General features: G+C 41.9%; 1 protein-coding gene across 4 annotated transcripts in view; it reads left to right on the forward strand.

Annotated features, from left to right (window-relative positions):
- The window catches only part of MAP4K3 (mitogen-activated protein kinase kinase kinase kinase 3), a 306530-nt gene that overhangs the window by 146276 nt on the left and 132914 nt on the right, over positions 1 to 27340 (forward strand). For all 4 annotated transcript variants that reach the window (XM_077282921.1, XM_077282922.1, XM_077282923.1 and 1 more), the window contains exons 3-5: positions 877 to 967; positions 10965 to 11029; positions 15424 to 15479. In XM_077282921.1, the coding sequence (XP_077139036.1) occupies positions 877 to 967; positions 10965 to 11029; positions 15424 to 15479 (212 nt within the window). The remainder of the gene's footprint in view (positions 1 to 876; positions 968 to 10964; positions 11030 to 15423; positions 15480 to 27340) is intronic.

Consider the following 27340-nt stretch of genomic DNA (forward strand, 5'->3'; position numbering starts at 1 on the left):
GCAAAGGTATTTCGGCAACTTAGGTGGGTAATAAACGCATAACAAACACACTAATGTAACGCCCACCTCTGCCCCTATTTAACGCTATTTTTATCCCATCTTCCAAAAACGTGGTGACAGGTTCCCTTTAATGAATTAAAAACTTAATAGGAGTGCTTCTTTAATTAGCAGGTTGGTGTAAGATTGGGTTTGCTCTTTAACACAAACTATTCTATTTTAGAATATGATGATGATGGTGACGACTCTAGATGATACTGTTGCGTCGTGCAAAAAGTTTGATATTGATGAAGATTAGGACAACCAGAGTCCAAATATTCATCTCTTAGTGATAAGGCTTACATCACTCTGAAAAAGTGGCAACATTCTTGTACAATGCGGAGTTGCATAAAAGTGATCCAACTTCTGGCATTTTTACACCAGTTTTGCTCAAATCTGCCAGCTCCTGGGCCAGTTCGGGGCCATGATGCCCCACCGCTCTTCCAATTCATGACAACCTGTAGCATGCCTCATGCCAGAAATCTTACTCCACTCTCTGACTGGAGTAAGATTTGTGGCGAGTCGCATGGGAGGTACAAACCACTTTAAACACACAGATAATTCATTTAGAGGCATGTGCCTCTTAATAAATCATGCACACCTCACTCCAGCATATCCCCTCATCATGCCCCCTCGTGATGAATTGGGGCCTTAGATTCATGCAATAAATGGGCGTCTCAGGGGCACATCTCTGTATACTGTTTACTGGTAAAAAGACGAAAGCCCTAGGTCTCAGAGCTCGACATAGAGCATTGTCCTAATGTGTACATAGCCAAATGTTTATTTCTTAATTACTTTTATATGCATTTGTTATTTATATTTTTGTTTATTCCTTTACAGGAGAAGACTTTGCGGTGGTGCAGCAGGAGATCATAATGATGAAGGACTGCAAACATACGAACATCGTGGCTTACTTTGGCAGCTATCTGAGGTGGAGTGTTTGATAAATTTGTTCTTGGATATTAACCGAAAAATATAGATTTTGACATTTCATTTATAGTTTCCTTAAATTGTTCATAGCTATAACTATATTGGCTGCTCTTCATAGAGGAAGGGCCAAGTCACGTTTAATCTGATTGTTGATGTCCTAGCTAATCTTGGTGGTTCATGCTTATGCCTTCTTGAAGGGAAACGGTCACCAGATTTTTGCCACCTAGTGTGAGAGCAGCATAATGTAGGGTCAGAGGCCCCAATTCCACTGATGCGGCACTTACTGGGCTGCTTGCTGTAGTTTGACAAAATCACTTTTATCTGCAGATTATCACTAGAGGACTAGTTAAACTGTTGCCATGAAGTCCTCCGTATTCATCATCTCTGTATAACCCCACCCACACCACTGATTGGCAGCTTTCTGCCTATGCACAGTGCATACAGAAAGCTGCCAATCAGTGGTGGGGGTGGGGTTATACAGAGGTCAGCATTCAGAGAACTGGTAGATCTGCAGCAAAGAAAACTGTTTTCATAAAAAAAATACAACACACAGTCCAGTAAATGATGCATGTAAACTATTAATATGGGCATATAGGTTATAGACTGCTGAGAGGAGTGATACCTGTATGTCTCATGTAAGGTGCCTTGTTGTGGATAAATCATCACTTTATATAAATGATCTTCTCCAGGCTTTGGGGAGGACGCTGTCTGGAAGATAGCTCTGCCCCCAGAGATTATTTTACATGAAGGGGCAGTTACCAGTGTGAGGTGTGATGGCCGCTCTCTGCTCTCCTGATCTCACTGCAGAGCTGTGTGTGATTATACCTGCAGGACACATCTGCAGGTTACCCTCAGCTTCAGCTTCCAGCTCACAAGCAGCCAGTGTGACAGTATTGTTATATTACAGCAGAGCTCAGAGAGAAGCAGAAAATGTGTTTGCAAGAAGACAAATTTAATTTGTTAGTTACTTGTCTCACTGCTAACTGCGTCTTCATGTAAAATAAGCTCTGGAGGCAGAGTTATCTTCCAAGCAGAGTCCTCCCCAGAGCCTGGAAGAGGTCTTTTATATAAAGTGATAAAAAGATGATTTAACAACAACAACACAGCTGATATGAGACACACAGAGAGGACTGTTTTCAGCATTCTATAACCTGTATGCCCATATTAATAGTTTAGATAGATCAAATGTAGTGATTCCCTTTAAGTCTGCTGAAAGTAACATCGATAAATCACCCTTGAGTGTGGCTATGGATTGTGCCACTGATTGTTATAAGCCCTAATTACCCCAATCACATTTTAAGTTTAACCCCTTCCCACAAACTGCTGTATAGATACGGCGCCATGTTCATGCTGAGCCCGCTGCGATCGAGTGCGGGTATCAGCTCTATGTGAGACAATGGTTTTGTAAATTTTGTTGGAAAAATAAGCAATGACTGGTCAGTTTTAACCCTTATAACTACCTACCTAAAAAGAAATGTGTTTCAAAAATTGTGCTGATGTAAAGTCGACATGTGGGAAATGTATTTATTAACAATTTTGTATCAGAAAATGCTCTAATTTAACCCCTTCATGACCTTGGGATTTTTCGTTTTTCCGTGTTCGTTTTTCACTCCCCTCCTTCCCAGAGCCATAACTTTTTTATTTTTCCGTCAATTTGGCCATGTGAGGGCTTATTTTTTGCGGGGCGAGTTGTACTTTTGAACGACATCATTGGTTTTAGCATGTCGTGTACTAGAAAACGGGGAAAAAATTCCAAGTGCAGTGAAATTGCAAAAAAAGTGCAGTCCCACACTTGTTTTTTGTTTGGCTTTTTTGCTAGGTTCACTAAATGCTAAAACTGACCTGCCTGTGAAAAAAAATTCCAAACTTTGGTATAAAAAAAAAAAAAAAAAATTGCGCCATTTTCCGATACTCGCGTCTCCATTTTTCATGATCTGGGGTCGGTTGAGGGCTTATTTTTTGCGTGCCGAGCTGGCGTTTTTAATGATAGCATTTTGGTGCAGATACGTTCTTTTGATCGCCCGTTATTGCATTTTAATGCAATGTCGCGGCGACCAAAAAAATGTAATTATGGCGTTTCGAATTTTTTTCTCGCTACGCTGTTTAGCGATCTGGTTAATGCTTTTTTTTATTGATAGATCGGGCTATTCTGAACACGGCGATATCAAATATGTGTAGATTTGATTTTTTTTATTGATTTATTTTGATTGGGGCGAAAGGGGGGTGATTTAAACTTTTATATATTTTTTTTTTTTTTCACATTTTTTTTAACTTTTTTTTTTTTACTTTTGCCATGCTTCAATAGCCTCCATGGGAGGCTAGAAGCAGGCACAGCACGATCGCCTCTGCTACATAGCAGCGATCTGCTGTTCGCTGCTATGCAGCAGAAAATCAGGTGTGCTGTGAGCGCCGACCACAGGGTGGCGCTCACAGCTACCGGCGATCAGTAACCATAGAGGTCTCAAGGACCTCTATGGTTACCATTCAGAAGCATCGCCGACCTCCGATCATGTGACGGGGTTGTCGGCGATGCCGTCATTTCCGGCCGCCCGGCCGGATGCGGTAGTTAAATGCCGCTGTCTGCGTTTGACAGCGGCATTTAACTAGTTAATAGGCGCGGGCAGATCGCGATTCTGCCCGTGCCTATTGCGGGCACATGTCTGCTGTTCAAAACAGCTGACATGTCCCGGCTTTGATGCGGGCTCACCGCCGGAGCCCGCATCAAAGAGGGGCTTCTGACCTCGGACTTACTATCCCGTCCGAGGTCAGAAAGGGGTTAAGGGCATAAAAATTGTTTTAAAATTTTCACAACATTTCTGACATTTTCACAAATAAACACAAGTCATATTGAAGAAATGTTATCACTATCATGAAGTGCAAAATGTCATGAAAAAAAGTTGTTTTTTTCTATTTTCCATATCATAAAAAACAAACAAAAACCTGAAATTTTCACGATGGCCAATTAGCCTAATTTTAGATTCACATTTAATATACTTTACGCTAGACTTTAGCAGTCTAATTTGTCATCACCGTCTATATTCAGTTTATACAGGATAAAAATTCACATGCATTTATAAGTAAATTAGTTTATTATCAATTTAAAAAAAATGCAAAGTGAATAAACATAAGACAAATATAAAACAAATTAATAATTGGTGTGATCAGGTTTTTCCTTTAAAACAGTATACATTTTTCTATGTACACTTGAAGTCGTCAAGAAGATTGTTCCAAATATTTTGGAGAACTAACCACAGTTCTAATGTGTATTTAATCCCAGACAGACTCAATGATGTTGAGATCAGTGGTTTGTTGGGGTCATATCCTCACTTCCAGGACTCATTGCTATTTCCACTGAAGATAGTTCTTAATGACATTTGCTGTATGTTGAGGGGGGTTGTCCTCCTGCAGAATAAATTTGGAGCCAATCAGATGACTACATTGGATGATGGATAAGTATCTGCCTAATTTTCTCAACACTGAGGACATCATTAATCCTGACCAAATCCCCAGCTCCATTTGATGAAATGCAGCACCAAACTTTAAAGGACCCTGCAACATTCTTCACTGTTCCTGCAGGCAACCATTATTGTAGCTGGCACCAGTCCTTAGAAAAAGAACTGCTATCTGCTACTGCCAAATATTTCACATTTTGACTTAGAGCACATGCTGACATTTTTCTTCAGCCAAGTTCTTATGTTTTCATGCATAGTTATGTCGCTTGGCCTTGTTTCCATCTTGAAGGTATGTTTCTTTATGTCACAATTCTTCAAAAAAAGTCCACTTCTAGTGAGATTTTTCTGAACAGTAGACGGGTGTAGTTGGGTCCCACCAGTTACAGCCAGTTCTGAACTGATGGCACTGCTGGACATCTTTTGATTTTGAAGTGTAGCTGTGACGCTAGTCACAACCCATCGACAGGCTGTAAGTCCGTGAAGTCAGACATTTTGGGGTCAATACCAAAAGAGCATGTAGTAAACCAAGGGAAAATACAATGTCATAAGTCAGGTCACATTCCAGGGACAGAATACCTGAGAAATAGCGGATAAGCAAAGGGGCAATAACAAAATGGATAGTCAGAACACGGTCCAAAGGTCAGCAGCGGAAGATCAGAAGCAAAGAGGCAATAACAAACAGGTGGTCAGAACATGGTTCAAAGGTCAGCAGCAAAAGATCAGAACTTACCGGACAGGGATAAGGATAACACACCCAGAGGGCATAAGTTTTTGACTGGCAGTGATCTGGGCCCAACAGCTCACCTAAATAGCAGGGCAATTGCTAAGAACAGGGAGCACCTCTGGAAATCTCTGTACCTCCCAGTCTCAGATAGTTCAACCGAGTTGTCAATCAAAGCACTGACAGCTCAGCACGCCCCAGCACAGGATAGGATGACAGAGCTGTCCATCACTGAGTCCCAGACGCTCTGAGCTGGAGGAATTGTGACAGTGTGTCTTTCATCTGCTGCACTAAGTTTCCTTTGCCGATTACTATGTTTAGGATCCTCAATGTTGTCCATTTCTTGATTCCTCAATGCTGAGAAATACAGGCAGGTACTAACCATCAGATAATACCATCAGGAAGATATCTGATTGGCTCTGTGGTTAGTTGTCCAAGATGTTTGGTTAAACCTCCGTGCTGAGATCTTTTAAAAATGGTGTGCGAGTGTACCTAGAGGAATTGATGCTTTCATGCTGCTTTGAAGGAAAGGGTGGTCACATTCTCTTGTTCATTCACTTTACATTTTATTCATCGATAAAACTAAATATTAACACTTTTTTTTCAAAGCATTCTTACTTTTTAGCATTGATTTTGCACAGCTGTCTCAAACTTTTGCATTGTACTGTGCTTAAATTCAGCTAAGTTGTGTCTGATTCTTTCTAGTTCTGGGAATGAAAGAACCGCAAGTATGTGTCTAGAATGAGGCCTAATGGTCAATGTGAAAATTGCAAGATTTCTTAATTTTTTTTTTAGTTTACATCACAATACGAAAACTAAGAAATAAAAAAATACCAAATATTTGGGTATAAATACGTTTAACAGAAATTTGATGAGCTATCCTTTGAAATCTGTGAGGGATTGACACCTGGCAGCCCCACCAATCAACTCATATCTACTCCAGCAGCTGAATGTAAGCAGTCTACAGAGAGGCACACCACAGCCCCTTACTGGAACGTCTGCCAGGAGCCACAGGGTCAAACACTGCCTTGGACAGACTTGGCACAAGCCTCTTCATCAGGCAGGCGCTAGATAAATCCCAATACCATTTAACCCCTAGGGACAGGGACCTGTTTTACAATAGGTCCCAGTGGAATGCTACCATGGAAAGGCTGCCATGCAGAGGTAGGAATGGTCGCCAAGCAGGGTCGGAGCCAAGAGGTCATGTCAAAGACAAAATCAGGATCTGTAAGAATAGTAACAAGCTAGGGTCAAAATGGAATACATGAAACCACACAGAATGAGAAGATGCACACCTAGCTATATCTGGCAGCTCCCAGCAACAAGCTGGAAGCCTTGGTACGGTGTGGTGCTCTCCAGTTGGCTGGAACAGGGAGCTGATAACTTCAGCTGGAAGCACACACACCTATACTGCCAGACTGGATGGCACTACAGGTCCCAGCCATTCTAACCTTAGTGGATGGACAGAGCTTCTGGGTCTGACATCTTACCTTGGCCACTCGCAGAGTAAACACGGCGGCGCCTGGTGCCAAAAGCAGAAACCGCAGGATCTGGTGGAGATGTGGCACTTAGGTTGCTTACTGGCCACTGCGGCATTTCTCGCCATTTTAAGTGGGCAAGGTTCAATAAAAGTGAATGGGAAATAAACGTCTCTAAACAATGTACGTAGCTGCGGTGTTCTACGCCGTATGTTCCTCATATCTTTCTGCTGCTGAAGCATATATTGGCTGATTGGTGGGCATGATACTTGTCAGACCCCCACAGAAGACGCCTTTAATAGATCACATTACTTGTCAATTTAAGTCTTAAGGTGCATAAATGCTGCAATTTGACAACTTTTATATGTAAATTGGCTTGTGACACAGCATTTAATAGTGAACCTTGTACAAAGTTTTGCCATACAGTGGTTATAAAAAGTCTGTGCACCCCTGTTAAAATGCCAGGTTTTTGATAAGTTAAAAAAAAATCATACCAAGAAGAATAATTTCAGAACAATTTCCCCCATGAGTGTCACCCATAATCTGTATAAAGCAATCTAAAGTAATGTGGTGGCATAAGTGTGTACACCCTTAAACTAATACTTTTGGACGTACCTTTTGAATGTATGATAGCTTGCAGTCATTTTGGGTAGGAGTCTATCAGCATGGCACATATAGTTTTGGCAACTTTTGTCCATGCTTCCTTGCAGTAGTGCGCGAAATCTGTCAGATTGCAAGGGGCATCTCTTATGTATAGCGCTCTCTTCAGGTCAACCCACAGATTCTCAATTGGATTCAAGCCTGGGCTGTGGCTGCGCCATTCCAAAACTTAAGATCTTCTTACATACTTGTGGATTTGGAGGTATGCTTAGGGTCGTTGTGCTTAAAGGGGAAGACGGATGGTTTTGTTGCCAAGTTGACTAATATTTGGAACTGTTTCTTATTCCCTCCACTTTGACTAAATCCCCAGTTCAGGCCGTCAATGAACAGCGCCCTACAACACAATGCTCCTTCATTGTGGGTATGGTGTTATTTTGGTGATGCGCAGTGTTCGTTTTGCGCCAAACATCATTTTTGGAACTATGGTCATTAAGTTCAACCTTGTTCTCATCAGACTAGAACTTGTTTTCCTAAATGATCTTGAAGTTGATGTAGGTTTTGGCAAAACATAGCAGGGCTTATATGTTTTTCCTTTCAAGAAAAAGCTTTGTCTTGTCACCCTACCCCACAGGTCAGACACATGAAGAATATGGGAGATTGTTGTCTTATACAGTACACAACCCAAACTATACAGAAATTCCTGTAGCTCTTTTAATTCTGCTGTAGACCTCATTGCAGCGTCTTTAACCAGTTTGCTTTTTGTCTTTTCATCAATTTTTGTGGGACGTCCAGTCTCTGAATTACCAAACTTAAGCCACTTCTTGACGACTATCTTCACAATGTTCAATAGTAGAAATAATCCTTTGGAAATAATTTTTTACCCTTCTCCTGACTGATAACTTTCAACAATGAGATCCCTTTGCTGAATTGTCAGCTGTTTACAGATGACCGGCCTGATTCATCAAAGCATTTACAACAGTATTTTGGCTTAATAAGCTTTGAAAAGACACATAATTTTGCACAATTGGAGGCTGTGCTAAAACTATGTGACTTTGGCATTCTCGCGTCATTTTCGCCCATCTCCGACAAAGTGGTCGGAGCCGAGTTGGGATGGGTGCTTGGCGATTGTTGCTCGTCAAGGTCATGACTAGCAGCGGTGTTCCCTTTGCCACAATTCTCAGTTAGCAGGGGCCAGACTAAGAATTGTGGTGAGGTTCTCACAGAGATGCACTCCACTTGTCTGACGCCTCTTCATGAATCCGGAACGTCTGACTTCCGCACACCTCTTCATCAAGACCAGATGATCAGCAATGGTCTTGACCATGGACCCAATGACGTTGCTGTAAAATGCAACTAAGAAAATCTCAAGGAAATCCTCCTAGAACAGCTAGAACTTTATATGGAGCTGTGTACTGACTATTATTTAATATGAGCGTACATGTGATTGGGTAATTCTGAACACATCCCCAGTTATAAAAGGGTGTTCACACTTATGCAACCAGTTTATTTTAGTTCACTATGAAAACAAAAAACTATTAAATTATTAAACCCTTCATTTTTTTTTTAGAATGGAATTTTTTTTAATGAGAATTAAATTGCAAAGTTGTTTGTTTTTACAATCACTTTGCAATTTTACCCATTTAAGAAGTTGAGACAGTCACTATAAGGGGTTAAACATGGATCTCTGTGCAAATCTGTGGTGAATCTGGAGCAGTTTTTGCAGCCAAGTTTCCATTTGTTAATCTGTTTTCAGGTATCCATGTTTCACAGTCCGAGAGCAATGGCGGGGCCGACCACCTGTCCAACTGATGGCCTCATAGGCTTACATGAGGCTGCTAGTTTGGGTCAGGACACTTTCGGTCAGTGTGGTCATTCCTGTCCGGACACGGTCTGTGAAACATGGGTCTCTTTATTCAGCCTAATTGTGCTATATTCTCATTGTGCCTTTCCCCAATACATAGACGGGGTGGTTTCAGATTTCGGAGAGGGTTCTCCATGTGCCATGAGTTAGGATGTATAACTATTTTCCGCTATATATTGGGTGTGTGAGAGTCGGTGCTCGCTGGAGACGACATGAAATATTTCTCATTCTTTATATCACAACAATCTTGTTTCCAGATTGTGTAACTGAATGGAAATATGCAAAACTCCATCGCCTTTCTCCCCATTTCTAGTGACGTGCAAAGTGATCGCTGAAGGCAATCTAGCCTGACTATAATCTCAGCAGCGAGAAGGATCTGTACCTACAGCACGCTGGGCAACAATCTGGAAAGACTGCACGGAAAGCTCTGTGCACCGACACCTCTGCATCACTGATCTCACCCATTTCAGTCTAGTTTCTTTTTAAGCCTGAAAGGGTTTATGTCTTTGCAATCTGACATTTATGAGACGTCTTAGCTTTATCAGCATTTCCAAAAACATTTATTGATGTTCACTTTTCTTCCAATACATGGAAAAATCACAGTCTAAATGTCAGCAAAACGGTAACAGCTTTATGAGACATTGTACCATTCCGGGCCTCACATTCGGAAAAAGCAGAATGAGTCCTAAAGGGGAGGGTATCCTGGGATAGCAAAACACTGGGTACAGAAAGCCAGGAAACATATCGCATCAAAGGCGGTTGTGTGGAATTTTTCTAAACTAGCTGGAAATAAGTTAAAACAAACACAAATAAGCATTACTTAAAGGGAACCACGAAAATGCCATTAAATCTTAAAGAGCAGTGGGAGCTGAGTAGTTTGATATATAGTTTTGTGGTGAAAGATTCAGTAAAATCTTTGTTTTAATCTTCTGCTGTTTCTGGGTTTTTTGGTCCAGTGGGCGGTCCGATCAGTGACTGACTGCTTTCTCTGTAAGCACACTTATATATAGAAAACTGTCAGTCACTAATAGGACCGCCTACCGGACCAAAAATCCCAGGAAGAGCAGAGATTAAAATTAATAAAGGGGTTGTTTGGGACTTTAACATTGACAGCTTATCCTTAAGATCGGTCATCCGATGTCTGATCAGTGGTGGTGCCCCGCCGATCAGGTGTTCCTGGTGTCAGCGGCGGCTGGACCTGCTCAGTTCCAGAGCTGCACAGCTCTGTTGACGCAGTAGTGGCCGTGGACTGTGCACCTCACATCCACCTCTTATTGATTTCAGCAGGTGGAAGATGTGCAGTACTCCGCCACTATACAGTACATCTATATAGCAATCTGCTCCGCTTCCTCTGCTCTATAACATGGTGCCTGCAGATTGGACTGAATGTTCATAGATCTGTAGTGATGACATTACGTCTATTGTTCGTGTTTTTGTACCCAATTACTGACGTCACTGATTGGCTGCATTGGTCAAGTTATGGCTGCATGGTCGGTGGGAACCACCAAAGTAAAAGGAGTTAACTCATTTCCAGTTCTCTTTTATTTTTATTTTTTTTAAATCCCAGTCAATCTGTTCAAATTTATTCTGAAAAGCCACCACTAGAGGGAGTTTGGAAGCATTCGGTATACTATTCAAATTATCTCTTCAGAGAGGAAGAGGACTAGAACTCTAGTGCCACCTACTGGAAGTAACAATCCTAGCAGTCAATGTCGACACTTTACTTCTGGCTGAGAGTTACTTGCCTTGGTATATAAATCTGACCAAGCTTTGCTATTGCTACATTTCTAACACTTATTTTTCATGATGATCTTGCACATTCAGAATCATTGGTTAAAACATATGTTATTTGTCTTCATTACTTTGTATTTGTTTTCTTATTTTAGGCGTGACAAGCTTTGGATATGTATGGAATTTTGTGGGGGAGGCTCCTTACAAGACATCTACCATGGTAAGAAATCTTGAACATTTAGTGAACTTGCTTATTTCTGCTGCCCTGGAAATATCTCTGGTCAATTTACAAAATGTGCAAATATTGTATTTCGATTATTTGTTTCCAGATCATACCAATAGTTGTTAAAGAAATGGCACAAAAAGCCACGTTAATATTAACCAGTTCAAGACCAGGCCATTTTCCCCGTTCTTGACCAGGCACATTTCTAGTGGGAGGTTGTTCATGCGGTATACAATGCTGTAATGTTTTTTAATCATTGCGGATACTGAAATTATTTTTGCATCTTTATTTTGTGATACATTTCATGTCAGGTTTGTTTTTTTTTTTTGGTATTTCCATTCATTTCTTAAAGGAAATGTGTGTTTTACACATTTTTTTTCATGACCAATAAAGGACCAATAAAATATATATTTTTTAATTTGTTCCTATTTCCAGAAGTTATTTTTATATATCGGATACTGATTTTTTCATTTGCTTTTTTTTTCTGAAGGGTGTGGGGCTAGTAACAGCAACTTTTTTTAATTTATTTATTTGTAATATATTCCACATATGATGCCCCCGATAAGGTCATAAAAGATCTTAGGGTGGCATTTTTATATTTAAAAACTATTTGTAAATGATTTAATTATCCCTGTAGTTAGGGCTGGTATATTAACCCTAGTTGAAGGGCAAATTAAGCCTCGTGGCTGCACAGCAGAGCTAACTAGGTGGAGTAAACCCGGACAGCGCTTCCTATCCTGTATACACAGTGCTTGTTCAGCGCTGCCTTTACAGTGATCAGGAAGGCAAATATGGTAATAAACCGTCTCTGCCTTCTCTATAGGGAGTTGGGTTGTGTCTAACAGCCGCCTCCACAGTAGCATGAGTTGATGCAGCTGCCATATTATTAAGTCACGTTTTAGACAGTCACTGCGGAGTATGATGCAGACCGCCCGGAAGTTATAGTCTATGGGTCTATATGGAAGCACTTAAATTTTCAGCATAGCATTGATGGTTTACAATATAGCGTTCTTCCATGCTACATGTGCTTCCCCTGACAAGTCTGAGGGCTGTCCGACTACATAAGTCCATGACTGGTTTGCAAGTATAAGATGGCTGATCTCTGATAAGGCCTGATTTCAGATCCTGAGCGAGGTTTTGAGGATGCATTCTTGTCTCATGCCGTTTAATTCTCCCCCTCACTGTCACGATGAAAGGGGCTGGATGGCGGGCGCAGTCTATTAGCCAAGGTGATGGAGAAGTGGCGCTGGCTTAGCCTATTCATGTCGCTGACACAGGGAAAAAGAAGGAGCTCTCTGCCTGCCTAGGAGCATCAGACCATCACACTGGGAAGAAGCCCCCTGTCATCTCGCAGGGCTGTGCGCAGCCTCATCTGAGGCACTTTTATTTCCTATATTTTCTGTATATATGGTACACTATGAAAAAGTCTCCCAGCCCCTGTCACATATCCATCTTTGTTTCCCAACGATTTGGTACAGAAAGACCAATTGGAAACTGATGTTAAAACTGATCCTGTGCAGTTTTGACGACCAATATATCAATTGTGACTATTGATGTCGTCCAGACTAGTCTGGGTTAAGCACAAGAAAATTAGGGATCTGCACAGCTGATATGGTCAACCGGGCATAGGGCCGAATTCCCATATCTGTGCCTTTAACGGACAGAACAGGGATCCATGCAGATGGAAACATTGTGCTGTTCATTCTAATCACCGATTCGATTTAGAAGTTTGGTCTGTTAATGCCCCCGCTCTTTTTTTTTACTCATCTTTAAAAAATTGGGCAGATTTATTGTCAAGAAATGTGGAAGGTTCAGGCCATGTTCACACTTTGCGGTTTTTACTGCGGATCCACGGCGATTTTGATGCTGAGGGTCCGCAGCAGTTTCCATAGCGTTTACATTAACATGTAAACCCTATGGAAACCGCAGTGCACATGCTGCTGGAAAAACCGCGCAGAAATGCAGCGGTTTACATTCCGCAGCATGTCACTTCTTTGTGCAGAATCGCAGCGATTCTGCACCCATAGAAATGCATTGATCCGCTAACTTCCCGCATGGGGCTGTGCCCACGATGCGGGAAGTAAGCGGATAATGTGCAGTTGCTACCTGGGGTGGAGGAGAGGAGACTCTCCTCCAGGCCCTGGGAAGCATAAATAGTGTAAAAAAAAAGAATTAAAATAAAAAATGATGCTATACTCACCTCTCAGCGCTGCACGCGGCTGTCCGGTCTCAGTTGCTGTGCGAGCAGGACCTGCGGTGACGTCACGGTCACATGACCGTGATGACGCCGCGGTCACATGACCGTGACGTCACGAAGGTCCTTCTCGGCACAGCATCTTTGGAACCGGAGCGCCGCGTGCAGCGCCGAGGAGATCTGGACATCAGAGGGTGAGTATAACCAATTTTTATTATTTTTACCATTACTATTGATGCTGCATATTGCTGCATATGCAGCATCAATAGTATAGGAGTAAACCCGCAGCGGAAATCGCAAAACAAACCGCGATAAATCTGCAGGGATAACCGCAGCGGTTTTGCCCTGCAGATTTATCAATTCCGCTGCGGAAGAACCCGCAGAGCACACCGCAAAGTGTGCACATAGCCTCAGAGTAATTGAAACTGAGCAGCTGTCAAACATAGCCCTTGGTATCTGTGAGTAGGACCTGAGCGTAGGCTCGAGAGTTTTGACTGTCACATGATTAGGGTTCCTGAGTTGACCCCTCATTGAAGGTGTAATAATTTTTCCCTAAAACGTTTTTGTTTCCTGGTAGCGATAATATGCAAAGTTATGAGCCAGACTTGTGTTTTTTATGGTCTCCAGAGCCGAGTCAGAAGAAGTGTAGGGGTGGATTGAAGCACACTTACTGTGTAGTGAGCGATGTCTGTCCCAGGCCGCCCCGATGACTATGCCAGGCCGCCCCGATGACTATGCCAGGCCGCCCCGATGACTATGCCGGGCCGCCCCGATGACTATGCCGGGCCGCCCCGATGACTATGCCGGGCCGCCCCGATGACTATGCCAGGCCGCCCCGATGACTATGCCAGGCCGCCCCGATGACTATGCCAGGCCGCCCCGATGACTATGCCGGGCCGCCCCGATGACTATGCCAGGCCGCCCCGATGACTATGCCAGGCCGCCCTAATGACTATGCCGGGCCGCCCCGATGACGGCTAGTGCTCTGGTACAGGGACAATCAACTTACCTTCATTTTCTCTCTTTAGTGTAAAAGGGTATTTACCTGCAGATTACTACTGTCTACAGGAATGTAGACTTGTCTTTAGCTAGGATATGCCATTACTTCATGACCAGCTGTGGTCCTGGGTTTGGGTCCCTTGGGTCCTGAGAATCGGGGTGGCTCTTGTTGAACTATATCTGCCTTTAGTGGCTCCCCCGGCAGGTCACTGCCCAGTGAGATAACTAGCTTGGGTTCCCTCTGGTCCAAATATGTGCCAGGAGTTCAAAGAGAAGTAGTTTCCATGTGAAAAGCCCTGTTCCGTATCATGGCAACACAAGATATATTCCTTAACACTAGAGGAAAAAAGACGCAACACAAGTTTCTTTAATGGAAGAAAAATGGCCGTGATGTTTATTAAGGGTTAAACCAATTAATACACAGCTTAAATAAAGTAATCATATAACTTTCCATATATCCAAGAACACCAAATCCAATCCGCCCATACCACTGGGCGATTTTCCCACAAATAAAACATCACGACGGGCCTTAAAAGAAAAAGGGAGGGAAAGTGGGGTCTTCGCTTCTTCACAGCTCCAGCGGAATGACAGTTCCCAGGTAGCCGCTGGACCTTATATAATAACAAAATTCTGCCCAACAACTAGTTTAAACCAATGAAAACCGTTAGAAAAGGCGCAAAAAGGCACCAGATAAAACCAGTCTTTCTAAAAATAGCACAGTACAGATATTTAAAATTGACCTTTGTTTGAACCCTATTTAAAAGGCCAAGCTTATTTCTCCTGAATAAAATTAAAGAGGCTAAAAACCGTCAATATCTGTGATGCCATGGGACCCCCCCTTTATTTCAATATCTTGAGGGGGGGGGGGGGGCTGTCATTATATGTCATTCTACAAGAATGCATCACATTTCCTTTTTTCATATATTGGAAAAATCTGGATTTTGCTACCTGTTATTGGTTCACACAAAGAATAAATATCTGTATAATTACCCACAAAAGGTGATTTAGTTCTTTTAAGTTTTCTCTGGAGAAAAGTATTCTGAATAATTGTGTTTCTGGGACTGGAATCCCCTGCCATTTCCCATTTCCGTGCTGTCTGACACCATCCGATGTGTGTAGCTCTTGTGTACCGTGTCCCGGACTCGCCGTACATTACTGGACTAATTGAATGTAAATGTTTTCTTGTCTTCCCCCACAGTGACCGGACCGCTCTCAGAACAGCAGATTGCATATGTTTCCCGGGAAACGCTGCAGGTACCGGCGCTGTCACTTGTGTGATGGGTTGTGTGAGTCACAAGTAACCTTGGAGGTTTTGCTGTCCTAAGAATTCAATCCTGCGAGTACACAGTGTTTAACAGCAATGTTCTGAAGGCAAATTGCATCCTGTCATTGTGTGAGGAGGCAGCGTAACCATAGATAACATCCCACCGCTCACCTCTTGTACCCTGCACTTCGTCGATTTACTTTTATAATGGTTACCAAGGACACACGGGGAAAGCTGCCGGAGGTTTTTCTTGGTCTTAGCAGGTATAATTTGTAGGATGGACTCTGCATCATAAGCTTTAAATTGTCACTTCTGCGTCAACAAACTTTGCATAAATCAGTAGTACAGGTGAATATAAGAAACTTTCTAATATATCTTATTATAGAAACCTGCTTCTTTCTCCACTTATGAGCCACTTCTTCCCCTTCCCCCTGCTTCTTCTGCTCATCATTCACTTTAAAATAAAGAGATCAGATTTATCTTGGTCAAAGCCACACAGACAGCCAGCACAGCGAGTGCCAGGTTATAACTGTGGCCAAAAGTTTTGAACTGACACAAATTTCGGAATTTGCAAAGTTTTTAGATCTATTAGTCGGATGTTTCTTTGGTTACTGAAGTTCAAGTATTTCATAAGTTTTTGCACTTTTTATTGACAAATACATACAATTTATGCAGTAACTCAATATTTAACTGTGTTAATCCTTATTTTTCATGACTTCTACAAGTCGCCCTGACAGCTGGACCTCGGATTCTGGGCCAAATCCTGACTGATAAGATCAGATTCTTGTCAGATCAGTGCTGGGAGTTTATCACAATTGCTGTGTTGTTTTTATCCTCCAGGTTTTTGAGGATTGACCACAAGTTCTTATGGGGACCTGGCTAGTTTCCTGGTCATGGGACCAAAATTTCAAGGTTTTGTTCACAGAGCCACTTCAGCAAAATTATGTGAGCCCACCCTCTGGATGAAAAGCAACCCCACACATGAATGGTCTCAAGATTCTGTACTGTTGGCATGGCCCAGGTCTCATGGTAGCACTCACCTTTTCTCCTCCAGACAGTCTCTCTTGTAGGTGTCCCAAACAGTATGAAGGGGGCTTCATCTTTAAAAAATAACATAACTTTTCAGGAAGTACAGATATTGTCCTGCAAATGACTGAGGTAAAGTTTATTTTCTCTGATGAAGCCCTCTTCAGACTTTTTGGGACATCTGGAAGAATGATTGTCCAGAGAGGGAAAAAAAGTGCTTCCATGAGTCCTGTGTCATGCCGACATTAAAACATCCTGAGACCACTAGTGTGGGGTTGCTTTTCATCCAGAGGAGTGGGCTCTCACAGTTTTGCATATGAACACTGCCATGAATAAAGAATGCGATCTAATCTTCCTCCAACGTCTCCCAGCAGAACAAATTTGAGATGACTAGAGTTGAGCGAATTTCTTCAGCTATAGCGCTTGCCGAATAAGCTGCAAAGGGAACCCGGATACATGGAGCGCGCCGGCTGATCGGTGCCGCAGCTGCATGTGCCGCGGCTGTGTCACTGTCACCGCACATGCATGGAGAGCCTGTTTGTAGGGCTTGTTGTGGTGATGACCACTCCTTTTATCAGCATGTTGGAGCACCATGTCTCAAGGCAAAAGTGCTCAGTGAACAAAACATTGACATTTAGGGTCCATGGCCAAATAACTCCTCAGAGTAGTTTATCTGGTCATATTGTTTCAGAGAGCAATAATGACCATATAAAAGGTTTTTTTTATTTAGATGCATAGTTCTGATAGATCCACTTTTAACCTTATTGAGGTTGATTACGTGAATAGCATGTTGTTACTGAAGGTCAGGAATCTGATGATATTAGGTCTCTACAGTATCCTCTTGTACGGCCTCTTTTCTTGGAATAAAACCTTTTCAGCCCAGGCTACTCTTGTGTTACTCACATGCTTTGTTCATGCAGCTGCATCCTGACAGTCATATCCGTGTCTCCATGTGCATACCCTGGCTAGCTGTCATAGCATTCACAGCGATGACAATGCCGCATCCTGGAGGCGCCGCCGCACCCACACACGGCCCTAAATCCACAGTATGATAGTGTAGCAATAGTCAGCTCCCAATATCTGCGTGTGATGGAAACAATACGATAGCCCTCATTGTAAGAGAAAGTGTAAAGCACCAGTGCTGTCATCGGACAGCGAGAACCCGAAACAAGTAGTAGACCATAAAGAAAACCCTCATCTTCACGTTCTATGATGCACATTTCTCCTGGGAAGAAGGCCTTTGGTCCTCAGCATTGATGGTATTAAATATTATATTTTTATATATGTAACATCATCAGAAAATGACCTTTTGTTTAAATCAGTTTTTTTTGTTACGTTTTTAACTTTTTTTTTCTTCACCTGCTCCCTCCTCCTTTCACAATAACCTTCTCATGTGCTCATTAAATACTTCTATAAAAATATAGAGTAATTTTACTATATAATATACTGGAAAACTGGAAAAAGAAAAAGTTCCAAGTGCGGTGAAATTGTGATAAACCCCAAAATTCTGACATTGTTTTTTGAGATTTTGTATTTATGGCATACATCTGAGATCATGATTCTCTTTGTCAGTACGATTACGGCGATAAACAATTTGACCAGTTTTTTTTATATTATTATTTTGGTTAAAAAAATAAATAAATAAATTTTTTGTGTTGCCAATTTTTGAGACCTGTAATGTTTTCATTTTTCGATCAATGAAGTAGTTTTGAAGGTTTATTTTTTGCGAGGTGAGACGATATTTTTATTAATGCCATCTTGGGATTGAGAAGACATTTTAATCACTGCATTTTTTTGTGGCATTGCAGAGACCCCCACAATTATGTAGTTTAGAATTTGTTTCTGTTCACAGTGTTTACCGATTAGGTTGAATAATTTTATATTTTGAGAGATCGGACTTTTATGGACACGGTGACATCACAAATGTATATTTTTTTTTTTTGTAAAGAACACTTTTTATTTACAGAATCTTTGAAAGAGCAAAACGCTCCATCATCGGATGAAATAGTCTTTTGTGCAGAAAGATCCTCGTTCTCAGCGGTGCGTCGTCCTGTGTAAATGACGCGCACTGCCAAGAACAATGGCTGCCTGTGCGCACTCAGCGATCTATTACACATCACTCTGTACGCATCCTGTACCGCGGTCTGCTTGGGTAAACAGGCTATGACACGACCGCCGATCAGTAAATATTTGCCGATCGTTGGTCATTTAGTGCCGCTGGTCGGTCCGTGTAAGCAGACCCTGGTTGACCTAACAGCTTGTCTTTTGGAGTGTGGGAGCAAATAAACATTTTCAGCAGTCCTTGAGAGAAGCATGGAGATAATGGCATGGCTTGAATAGGTTCCAGGACCCAAAGTAAAGCAGGTAACCGTGTGTGTCAGAATTTACAGCAGGGTCAGTGGATCTACAGGATCAATACATCTTGGCTGGTTCCTTGACACTCCTAAGGTAGTTATTACACTTCCATCAATGTGCATTGTGAAGCAGAGCTGTCACTACAACCATAAAATCCCACCTCAAGTTTCTGCTTCCTTGTCCCTCCTGCACTAATAGAAAGGAAACCGATTGTTTTACAGCTTCTGGAAGGGTTGATATGACCCATTGCCTTTCGCACACAAACTACCGTATGTGTTTTTCTTTTTTTATACGAAGCACAGATGCCTGTGCTGTGTGATTTTCTGAATTGGCCCACAGTCTTGTGAACGGTATATGAGAATTCAGCAATTGTGCCTTGTTTCCTTGTGTTAATTTCATTGGCACCACTTCATCATAAATTGTCGGTTTGTAACATTTGATCTCCAGATTTAGAGTTTACTTACCTATATGGAGCTGTTTTTCAGTTGTGCTTTTTAGAATTGTTTCAGTGCACCTAAAACTGATTAATTCTGTTTTGTACATACAACTCCCATGCAGACTTAAAGCTGGTGAAATAAGTATTGAACACATCACCAATTTTACTAAATATATTTCTAAAGATGCTCTTGACATGAAATTCTCACCAGATGACGGTAAAATCCCATACAGTCCACAAAGGCGAAACATTAAACCATAGATGTCCATAAATTGTGTGTAATAATGAGAAATGACACAGGAAAAAAGTATTAAACATTATTACTGAAAATTATTTAATACTTGGTTCAAAATTCTTTGTTGGTGATGACGACTTCAAGACTCCTTCTGTATGGAGAAACTAGTCGCCTGAATTGCTTAGGTGTGATTTTGGCCCATTCTTCAATACAAACACTCTTTTAATAATGAAGGTTCTGTGGGCTCCTCCTATGAACTCTGAGCTTTAGTTCCTTTTCTATTGGATTCAGGTCAGGTGATTGTCTGGGCCATTTTAGCAGCTTTATTTTCGTTCTTTCAAACAAATTCATAGTTTCCTATCCTCTGTGTTTGGGATCATTGTCTTGCTGAAATGTCCACCCTTGTTTCATCTTCATCATCCTGGAACATTGTGGCAGATTTGAATCAAGAATCTCTGCGTACATTTGTCCATTCATCCTTCCTTCAATAATATGAAGTTTGCTAGTGCTGTATGCTGAAAAACAGCCACACACCATGATGTTCCCATCTTCAATCTTCATTGCTGGAATGGTGTTTTTGGGCTCACATGCAGTGCCTTTTGGCCTCCAAACATGGTGTGTATTATGGCATCCAAAGAGTTCAATTTTGGTCTCATCTGACCAGACTATATAGACTATACAGTTGTGTCACATTTTTATTTCAAAGATGCCTGTATGCACAATCGTATGAAAGTGTTTGTCACTCTTAAATGTTTAAGATCACCAAACAAATTCAAGTATTAGACAAAGATAGCACAAGGAAACACATAATGCAGTTAAAAAGACATCCAAACCTACAGAGCCCTGTGTGAAAAAAGTGTTTGCCCCTAAACCTAATAACTGGTTAGGCCACTGGGTCCAAGCATGAACCTCCTTTTTAAAGTCATGCCTCAGCATCTCAATTGGATTAAGGTCAGGACTTTGACTAGGCCGCTACAAAGTCTTAATTTTGTTTTTCTTAAGCCATTCAGAGGTTGACTTCCTCATTTGTTTTGTATCATTGTCCTGATGCATAACCCAAGTGCTCTTCAACTTGAGGTCACAAAAAGATGGCCAGACATTCTCCTTCAGGACTTTTTGGTAGACAGCATAATTCATGGTTTCGCTAACCACTGCAAGTCTTCCAGGTCCCGAAGCAGCAAAATAGACACAAACCATCATGCTGCCACCACCATATTTTATTTGGGGGTCTTTTTATCCTGGTTCCAGCCCGGCGTCCTGGTTTGCCCACTCTTAATTGCGGTAAGCACACCCTGTATGGTTTATTATTAGCGACGGCATGTCGCTTTACTACATGTATTTGAGTGTGTACCACGGTTTTATATTATACAGCCTGTTGGTGACTGCTTACTAAAACATTTTTGGGGCACCGCTCGCCGGGGGGGACTTTGTTTCCACCTTCCGTCCTTATGCACCTTGTATGCATTTGATATATGTTTCATATTTATAGAGTTTATGTGTATTTTCACATTTTGTATATTTAAATAAATTTTTGATACCCTTAATACTCCTTAGTCCTCCCTATTTTTATTTTTCATATTTTACTGTTGGTATGATGTTCCTTTTCTGAAATGCTTTACTTTGTTACTTCTGTGGCAGATATAATGGGACATATACCTTCCAAAAAGTTCAGCTTTTGACTCGTCAGTCCACAGAGTATTCTCCCAAAAGTCTTAGGGATCATCAAGATGTTTTCTGACAAAACTGAGATGATCCAAATGTTCTTATTGCTCAGCAGTGGTTTTTGTCTTGGAACTCTGCTATGCATGCCATTTTTGCCCATTCTCTTTCTTATGGTGTAGTGATGAACACTGACCTTAACAAAGGTAGGTGACGCCTTCAGTTCTTTGGATGTTGTTGTGAGGTTTTTTGTGACCTCTTGGATGAGTCGTCAGTGCACTCTTGGGAAGGTTCACCACTGTTCCATGGTTTCGCCATTAGTAGATAATGGCTCTCACTGTGGTTCGCTGGAGTCGTAAAGCATTAGAAATGGCTTTATAACCTTTTCCAGACTGATAGATCTCAATTACTTTGATTCTCATTTGGTCCAGAATTTATTTGGACTGCAGCATGATGTCTAGCTTTTGAGGATCTTCTGGTCTACTTCACTTTTTCAGGCTAGTCCTATTTAAGTGATTTCTTGATTGAAAACAGGCATGGCGGTAATCAGTCCTGCATGTGGCTAGGGAATTTGAACTCTGCTTCCCAAAGGTGTGATAAACCAAAGTTAATTTATGTTTTAGGGGGTTTAGGGCAATCACTTTTTCACACAAGGCCTTGTACGTTTGGATTTATTTTTCCGTTAATCAAAATCTTCATTTAAAAACTGTATTTTGTGTTATCTTTGTCTAATATTTAAATTTGTTTGGTGATCTGAAACATTTAAGTGTGACAAACATGCAAAAGAACAGGAAATTAGGAAGGGGGCAAACATTTTATCCACATAAGTGTATACTCCCAGTATTTCCCAGGCTTGTCTAAATGTGGAGCAAACTTTTAACACTTTTAAACATGCTTTTTGTTTTGCGTGGCGAGCGTGCAGTCAGGCAATGGAGGTCGACTGCATTACTTACTGTTTTCTTTGAAACAATTGTACCTGTTGATTTCAAGTCTTCATGTAGCTCTCCGCAGGTGGTCCTTGGCATTTGGACACATTTTCTGGTAATTTTGACTCCTCTGTCTGAAATCTTATGGGGAGCACCTTGTTGTGGCTGGTTTATGGTGAAATTATGTTCTTTCCACTTCTGGATTATGACCCCAACAGTGTTCACTGCAACCTTTCAGCAGCTTAGAAATTCTTCTGTAACCAGTGTTATCAGAATCTTTTGCAACAATAAGGTTACTAAGGTCTTGAGACGGCTCGCTGGTTTTACCTATCATGAGATGTTTCTTGTGTGGCTCCTTGGTAATGAGACACCTCTTTATAGACCATCAGTTGAACCTGCTGATATTTTCGCCAAATGGCAAGATTGCTTTCTAATTACTGATGGACTTCAGCTGGTATCATGCCTTTCCGTGGCTTTTTGCACCTCTTTCTTCATGTGTTTAATACTTTTTTCCCTGTGTCATTTCTCATTGGCAGACATACCGTGTATACTCGAGTATAAGCCGACCCCCCTAATTTTGCAACAAAAAACTGGGAAATCTTATTGACTCGAGTATAAGCCTAGGGTGGAAAATGCAGCAGCTACGGGTAAATGTCAAAAATAAAAATAGATACCAATAAAAGTAAAATGAATTGAGACATCAGTAGGTTAAGTGTTTTTGAATATCCATATTGAATCTGGAGCCCCATATAATCCTCCATACAGTTCATTATGGCCCCATAAGATGCTGCATATACAAATATGCCCCATATAATGCTCCATGCAGTTCTTTATGGCCCGATAAGATGCCCCATGCAGTTCTTTATGGCCCCATAAATGCCCCATGTAATGCTCCATGCAGTTCTTTATGGCCCCATAGATGCTCCATATAATGCTCCATGCAGTTCTTTATGGCCCCATAGATGCCCCATATAATGCTCCATGCAGTTCATTATGGCCCCATAGATGCCCCATATAATGCTCCATGTAGTTCTTTATGGCCCCATAGATGCCCCATATAATTCTCCATGCAGTTCATTATGGCCCCATAGATGCTCCATATAATGCTCCATGCGGTTATGGCTCCATATAATGCTCCATGCAGTTCTTTATGGCCCCACAGACACTCCATATAGCATTGTGCCACATGTAATGCTGCTGCACTAAAAAAAAAAAATGACATACTCGCCTCTCGTCGCTGCTCCTCAGCGTCCCATCTCTCTGCACTGACTGTTCAGGCAGAGGGCGGCGCGCACACTAATACGTCATCGCGCCCTCTGACCTGAACAGTCACTGCAGAGGACGTGGAAGACGGAGCGTCGGTGGAACGCGGAAAGGTGAATATGAAATACTCACCTGCTCCAGGCGCTCCTGACGCGGTCCCTGCACGTCTCCGGGAGCGGCAGCTTCTTGCTATAGTGAGCGGTCACATTGTACCGCTCATTACAGTAATGAATATGCGGCTCCACCCCTATGGGAGTGGAGTCCATATTCATAACTTTAATGAGCGGTACCAGTGACCGCTGAACAGGGGAAGAAGCTGCCGTGTCCCAAGACCGTGGGACATGCAGGGACCGTGTCAGGAGCGCTGGGAGCAGGTGAGTATTTGACAGGTGTCGCTCCCCCTCACCCGCCGACCCCCCCGCCGACCATGACTCAAGTGTAAGCCGAGAGGGGCACTTTCAGCCCATTTTTTTTTGGCTGCAATTCTCGGCTTATACTCGAGTATATATGGTAATTTGTGGACATTTTGGTTTGATTTCTTTGCCTGTGTAGATAGGATGGGTTGTTACCGACATCTGGTGAGAATTTCATGTCAATAGCACCTCTACAAATACATTCTTTGTGCAAAAAAAAAAAAAGAAAAGAAAAAAAGAGCATGAACCGCACATCCCAAAATCATACGTTGATCTAAAGCCGCTAGTCAAAAATTTAAATACTGAACATGAGGTTTTCAGTTTAACATTCTGATCAGACTGTATGAAGCCCACTGCCCCTTCACGGCAAACCTCGTAGTGGGTCCTAACGCCCTAACGGAGCGTAGCCGTGCGGCGACCACCGCCGCAGCGGCCATGCACCAGCAGGGCGGACGGCCTGTTGCCCCACAGCACCCATGCTGCGAGACTGAGCCCCCATGACTCCAGACCGCGCCGCCCCACCATTACAAAGCCACAGCAACAATGGCCTCTACAAATACATTTACTTAGAAAATTTGTGACATTTTAAAAACTTATTTTCCCCACTGTATGTGTCTCAGGGCAAGCAGACTACAATTTTCTTTAGTCCATTTATTGTTTTGTTCTCTGTATACCAAATGTATATGATAATAATCATTGGATTTATGAAAGTGTGCAGGATTGATGAGTTTGTTGTCAGTTACTATCTTACTGTAGATACATATTAAAACTGAATTTTTCATTAAGGGAATGTGCACATAGGTCGTTTCTATGGTGGAATTTATTCAGACAAGCTCCCATGAACCTGAAATACAACTGTGAATTTCATTGCAGAAATGGCGCTGTTAACAAGTTGTCTTCTACTTGAGAACCCTTTTTTCAATAGTCTTAAGTGGAGTTCAAAATCAATAGAGGAAAAAACTAGCTGTCCCAGCTCCTTTTCTTCATTTCTTTAGGGGGCTTGAAGAGGGACATCAGTAACACTTGGAATGTTAGGGCTGCAGCCGATCAGTGGTCACCTGATGCCCTCTGCTGGTAGGGGAAGAAAGGGTCTCGGGTGGGGTGGGCAGGGTGTGAGGTTGCAGCCAGAAGAAGAGTGGATGAGTGCAGTTGGTCTAGTAGGTGTTAGCTTTTTCTTTCTTTTTTTTTTTTAAATTAACCACACTGGGCTAATTAAAAAGGAGTTTTCAAGAAGTGCAAAGAGTGAACTCCACGGTGTCATCTACAGCATAAATTGACATGCTGAGACATTCAAGTTCTCAGTGTTTGTATATTCATGTTGCTGATATTCTCTGAAGCATGTGCGTGATTTTTCTTAAAATTTATATCCAGTCCTGATTCTGTTAGACGCCGTAAATTTGGAGTATCAGCTGTCCACATGTCCTTTTGTGGATTTTTCCACTGCTTTTTCAAAACTGTCCAGGGGAATGGCATCATTATAAAATATAGACATTAATACTTCTTAGCGCTTCCGTTTGTTCTCTGCCAGGACTGGAGATGATAACATTCCATGCATGGATGATACATCATTACTAGTTCTAGTCTCAGCTGAGACCACCGGAGCCCAAGGGCAGGTGTGATGGGGTGCCAGTGATGATAAGCAACACTTCTTTTGTTTTTGTTTTTCGTTTGTATTTTAACAATTTGTCCCCTATAGGATGGGGTTGAAAGTTTCTGTTTAGTCCACTGTGCTAATTTGATTTTTCACTTTAGAAGCCTTGGAGAATAAAATCAACTGATTGAGAAGGGGGACATGGTCCTTTATAGGTTTAGCTCCACGTGGGAAGCTTATATGATCAGAATAGGATTTGATGTGTATGAATAATATTTGACCAAGGTTTTCCCAATTAAACATAACAGGATATTTTCATGCCTTCTGCTCAAAACAATTTCAGCTTTGTGAACATAGACATAGACATAAGTAGTATCTACTCATGTCTGTTTTTTTTTTCCTTTTAACTCATCTCAAATAGTAGTAAAAGATGCACCTACTCAGACTGTACATCAGAGTCTGATTTTTGCATACCCCTTTAATTTAATAATTTAACAGCACTCCTTCACTTCGCCTTGCCACCCTGCCTTCCATGCTCAAGCATTCAGTTATATTTAGGGACACTATCTCTACCTGCAAAGCAGTAAGGAAAAAGTTTGCCCTCTCTTTTAGAACCTTAAAATACCTTCCATTGTGGTGTAAGCCCGAATTTCCCCAGGGCATGAAGAATAAACTCTATAAATAGACTCTCCATCGTGGCTAACCTGAGCAACCTCACTTTTAGGCTAAGGCAGAATGAGTTAGATATCATCCTCTTATCCCCCAATGTACACCCCTTCATTATCAACCCTATATTTTGTGAAACCCAATTTGTTGGGAGTACACCCAGACACATTTAAATGTTGGACGAAGCAACTAGAGAATGTGGAAATCTCCGCCAAAATTAGAATGGGTTGAGGTGCATTCAGAAAGAACATTGTCGATGAATCCTGGAGAGAAACCCAATTGAAAATCATGCATGGGGCCATCTATACTTTCAGTGGACCCAAAAAAGATCCTTTCTCGAATAGGTTAACCGCTGCTCCCAGGTGCCATCTACCTGATTCTGGTCTAATCCATTGCCTCTGGTTAAGCCCTAAAGCAGCCTCCTTCTGGAAGCTAGTTTCAGACATGGTCGATATCCTATGGTGTTCTAAATGCACCTTAACCCCCACTTAGCTCTTCTACACTTTTAGAGCAGCTCCAACGCCTAAGCTGATCACTTGAAAGGCCCCCCTAAGCTGTTGCACACCCTTCTTTTTGGCAAAAAAACCCACCCAAATTCTTGTTAAAACCTAATATCCCTCCCATCCCAGAATTGATAGCTCAACTGAAACATTTTATGAAGGTAGAAAACGTGATGCAGTAAGTAATAAAGAAACACAAGGCGGCAAATTAGTATTGAAATGGAAACAGTTTATTGTGAAATGTTGTTCTCCTGAGGAAAAACTACTATAGAACTATTTGCCTCTACAGCACACGTTAATCTCCAGTCTGCAGGCCAAATCTGGGATTGTATTTGGTCTGTGACGTCTTTCAAGTGTATCGGCATCCCGAATGGCGATAGTTGAAAGTACTGATGGAAGAGGGAAGCCATTAGCTCCCTCCCCCCATTATTCTCACTCTGCGTCTGACGTCTCACCTCAGTGGGCGTGAAGACGTCACTTCATCTCACCACAATGGCGAGCAATAAAGAACTTTATCAGAGTGCTCGCTGCCAAGTCCGGAGCAGCGGGGTGTTGAGGTGAGGTTTGTTTGTTTTTGTTGTTTTTTTTAAATGTTGGTCCATTATCTTTATGGAGGACATTTTGGGGCCCATTATACCTTATGGGAGGCTATGTGGGGCTATTATTCTGAATGGAGGACTATTTGGGGCCATTATTCTGTATGGAAGATTATGTGGGGCCATTATTCTGTATGGAGGATTATATGGGTACATTATACCTTATGGAAGGCTATTTGGGTCTC

The sequence above is a fragment of the Ranitomeya variabilis genome, chromosome 2, assembly GCF_051348905.1.
Source record: "Ranitomeya variabilis isolate aRanVar5 chromosome 2, aRanVar5.hap1, whole genome shotgun sequence".
Lineage (NCBI taxonomy): Eukaryota > Metazoa > Chordata > Amphibia > Anura > Dendrobatidae > Ranitomeya > Ranitomeya variabilis.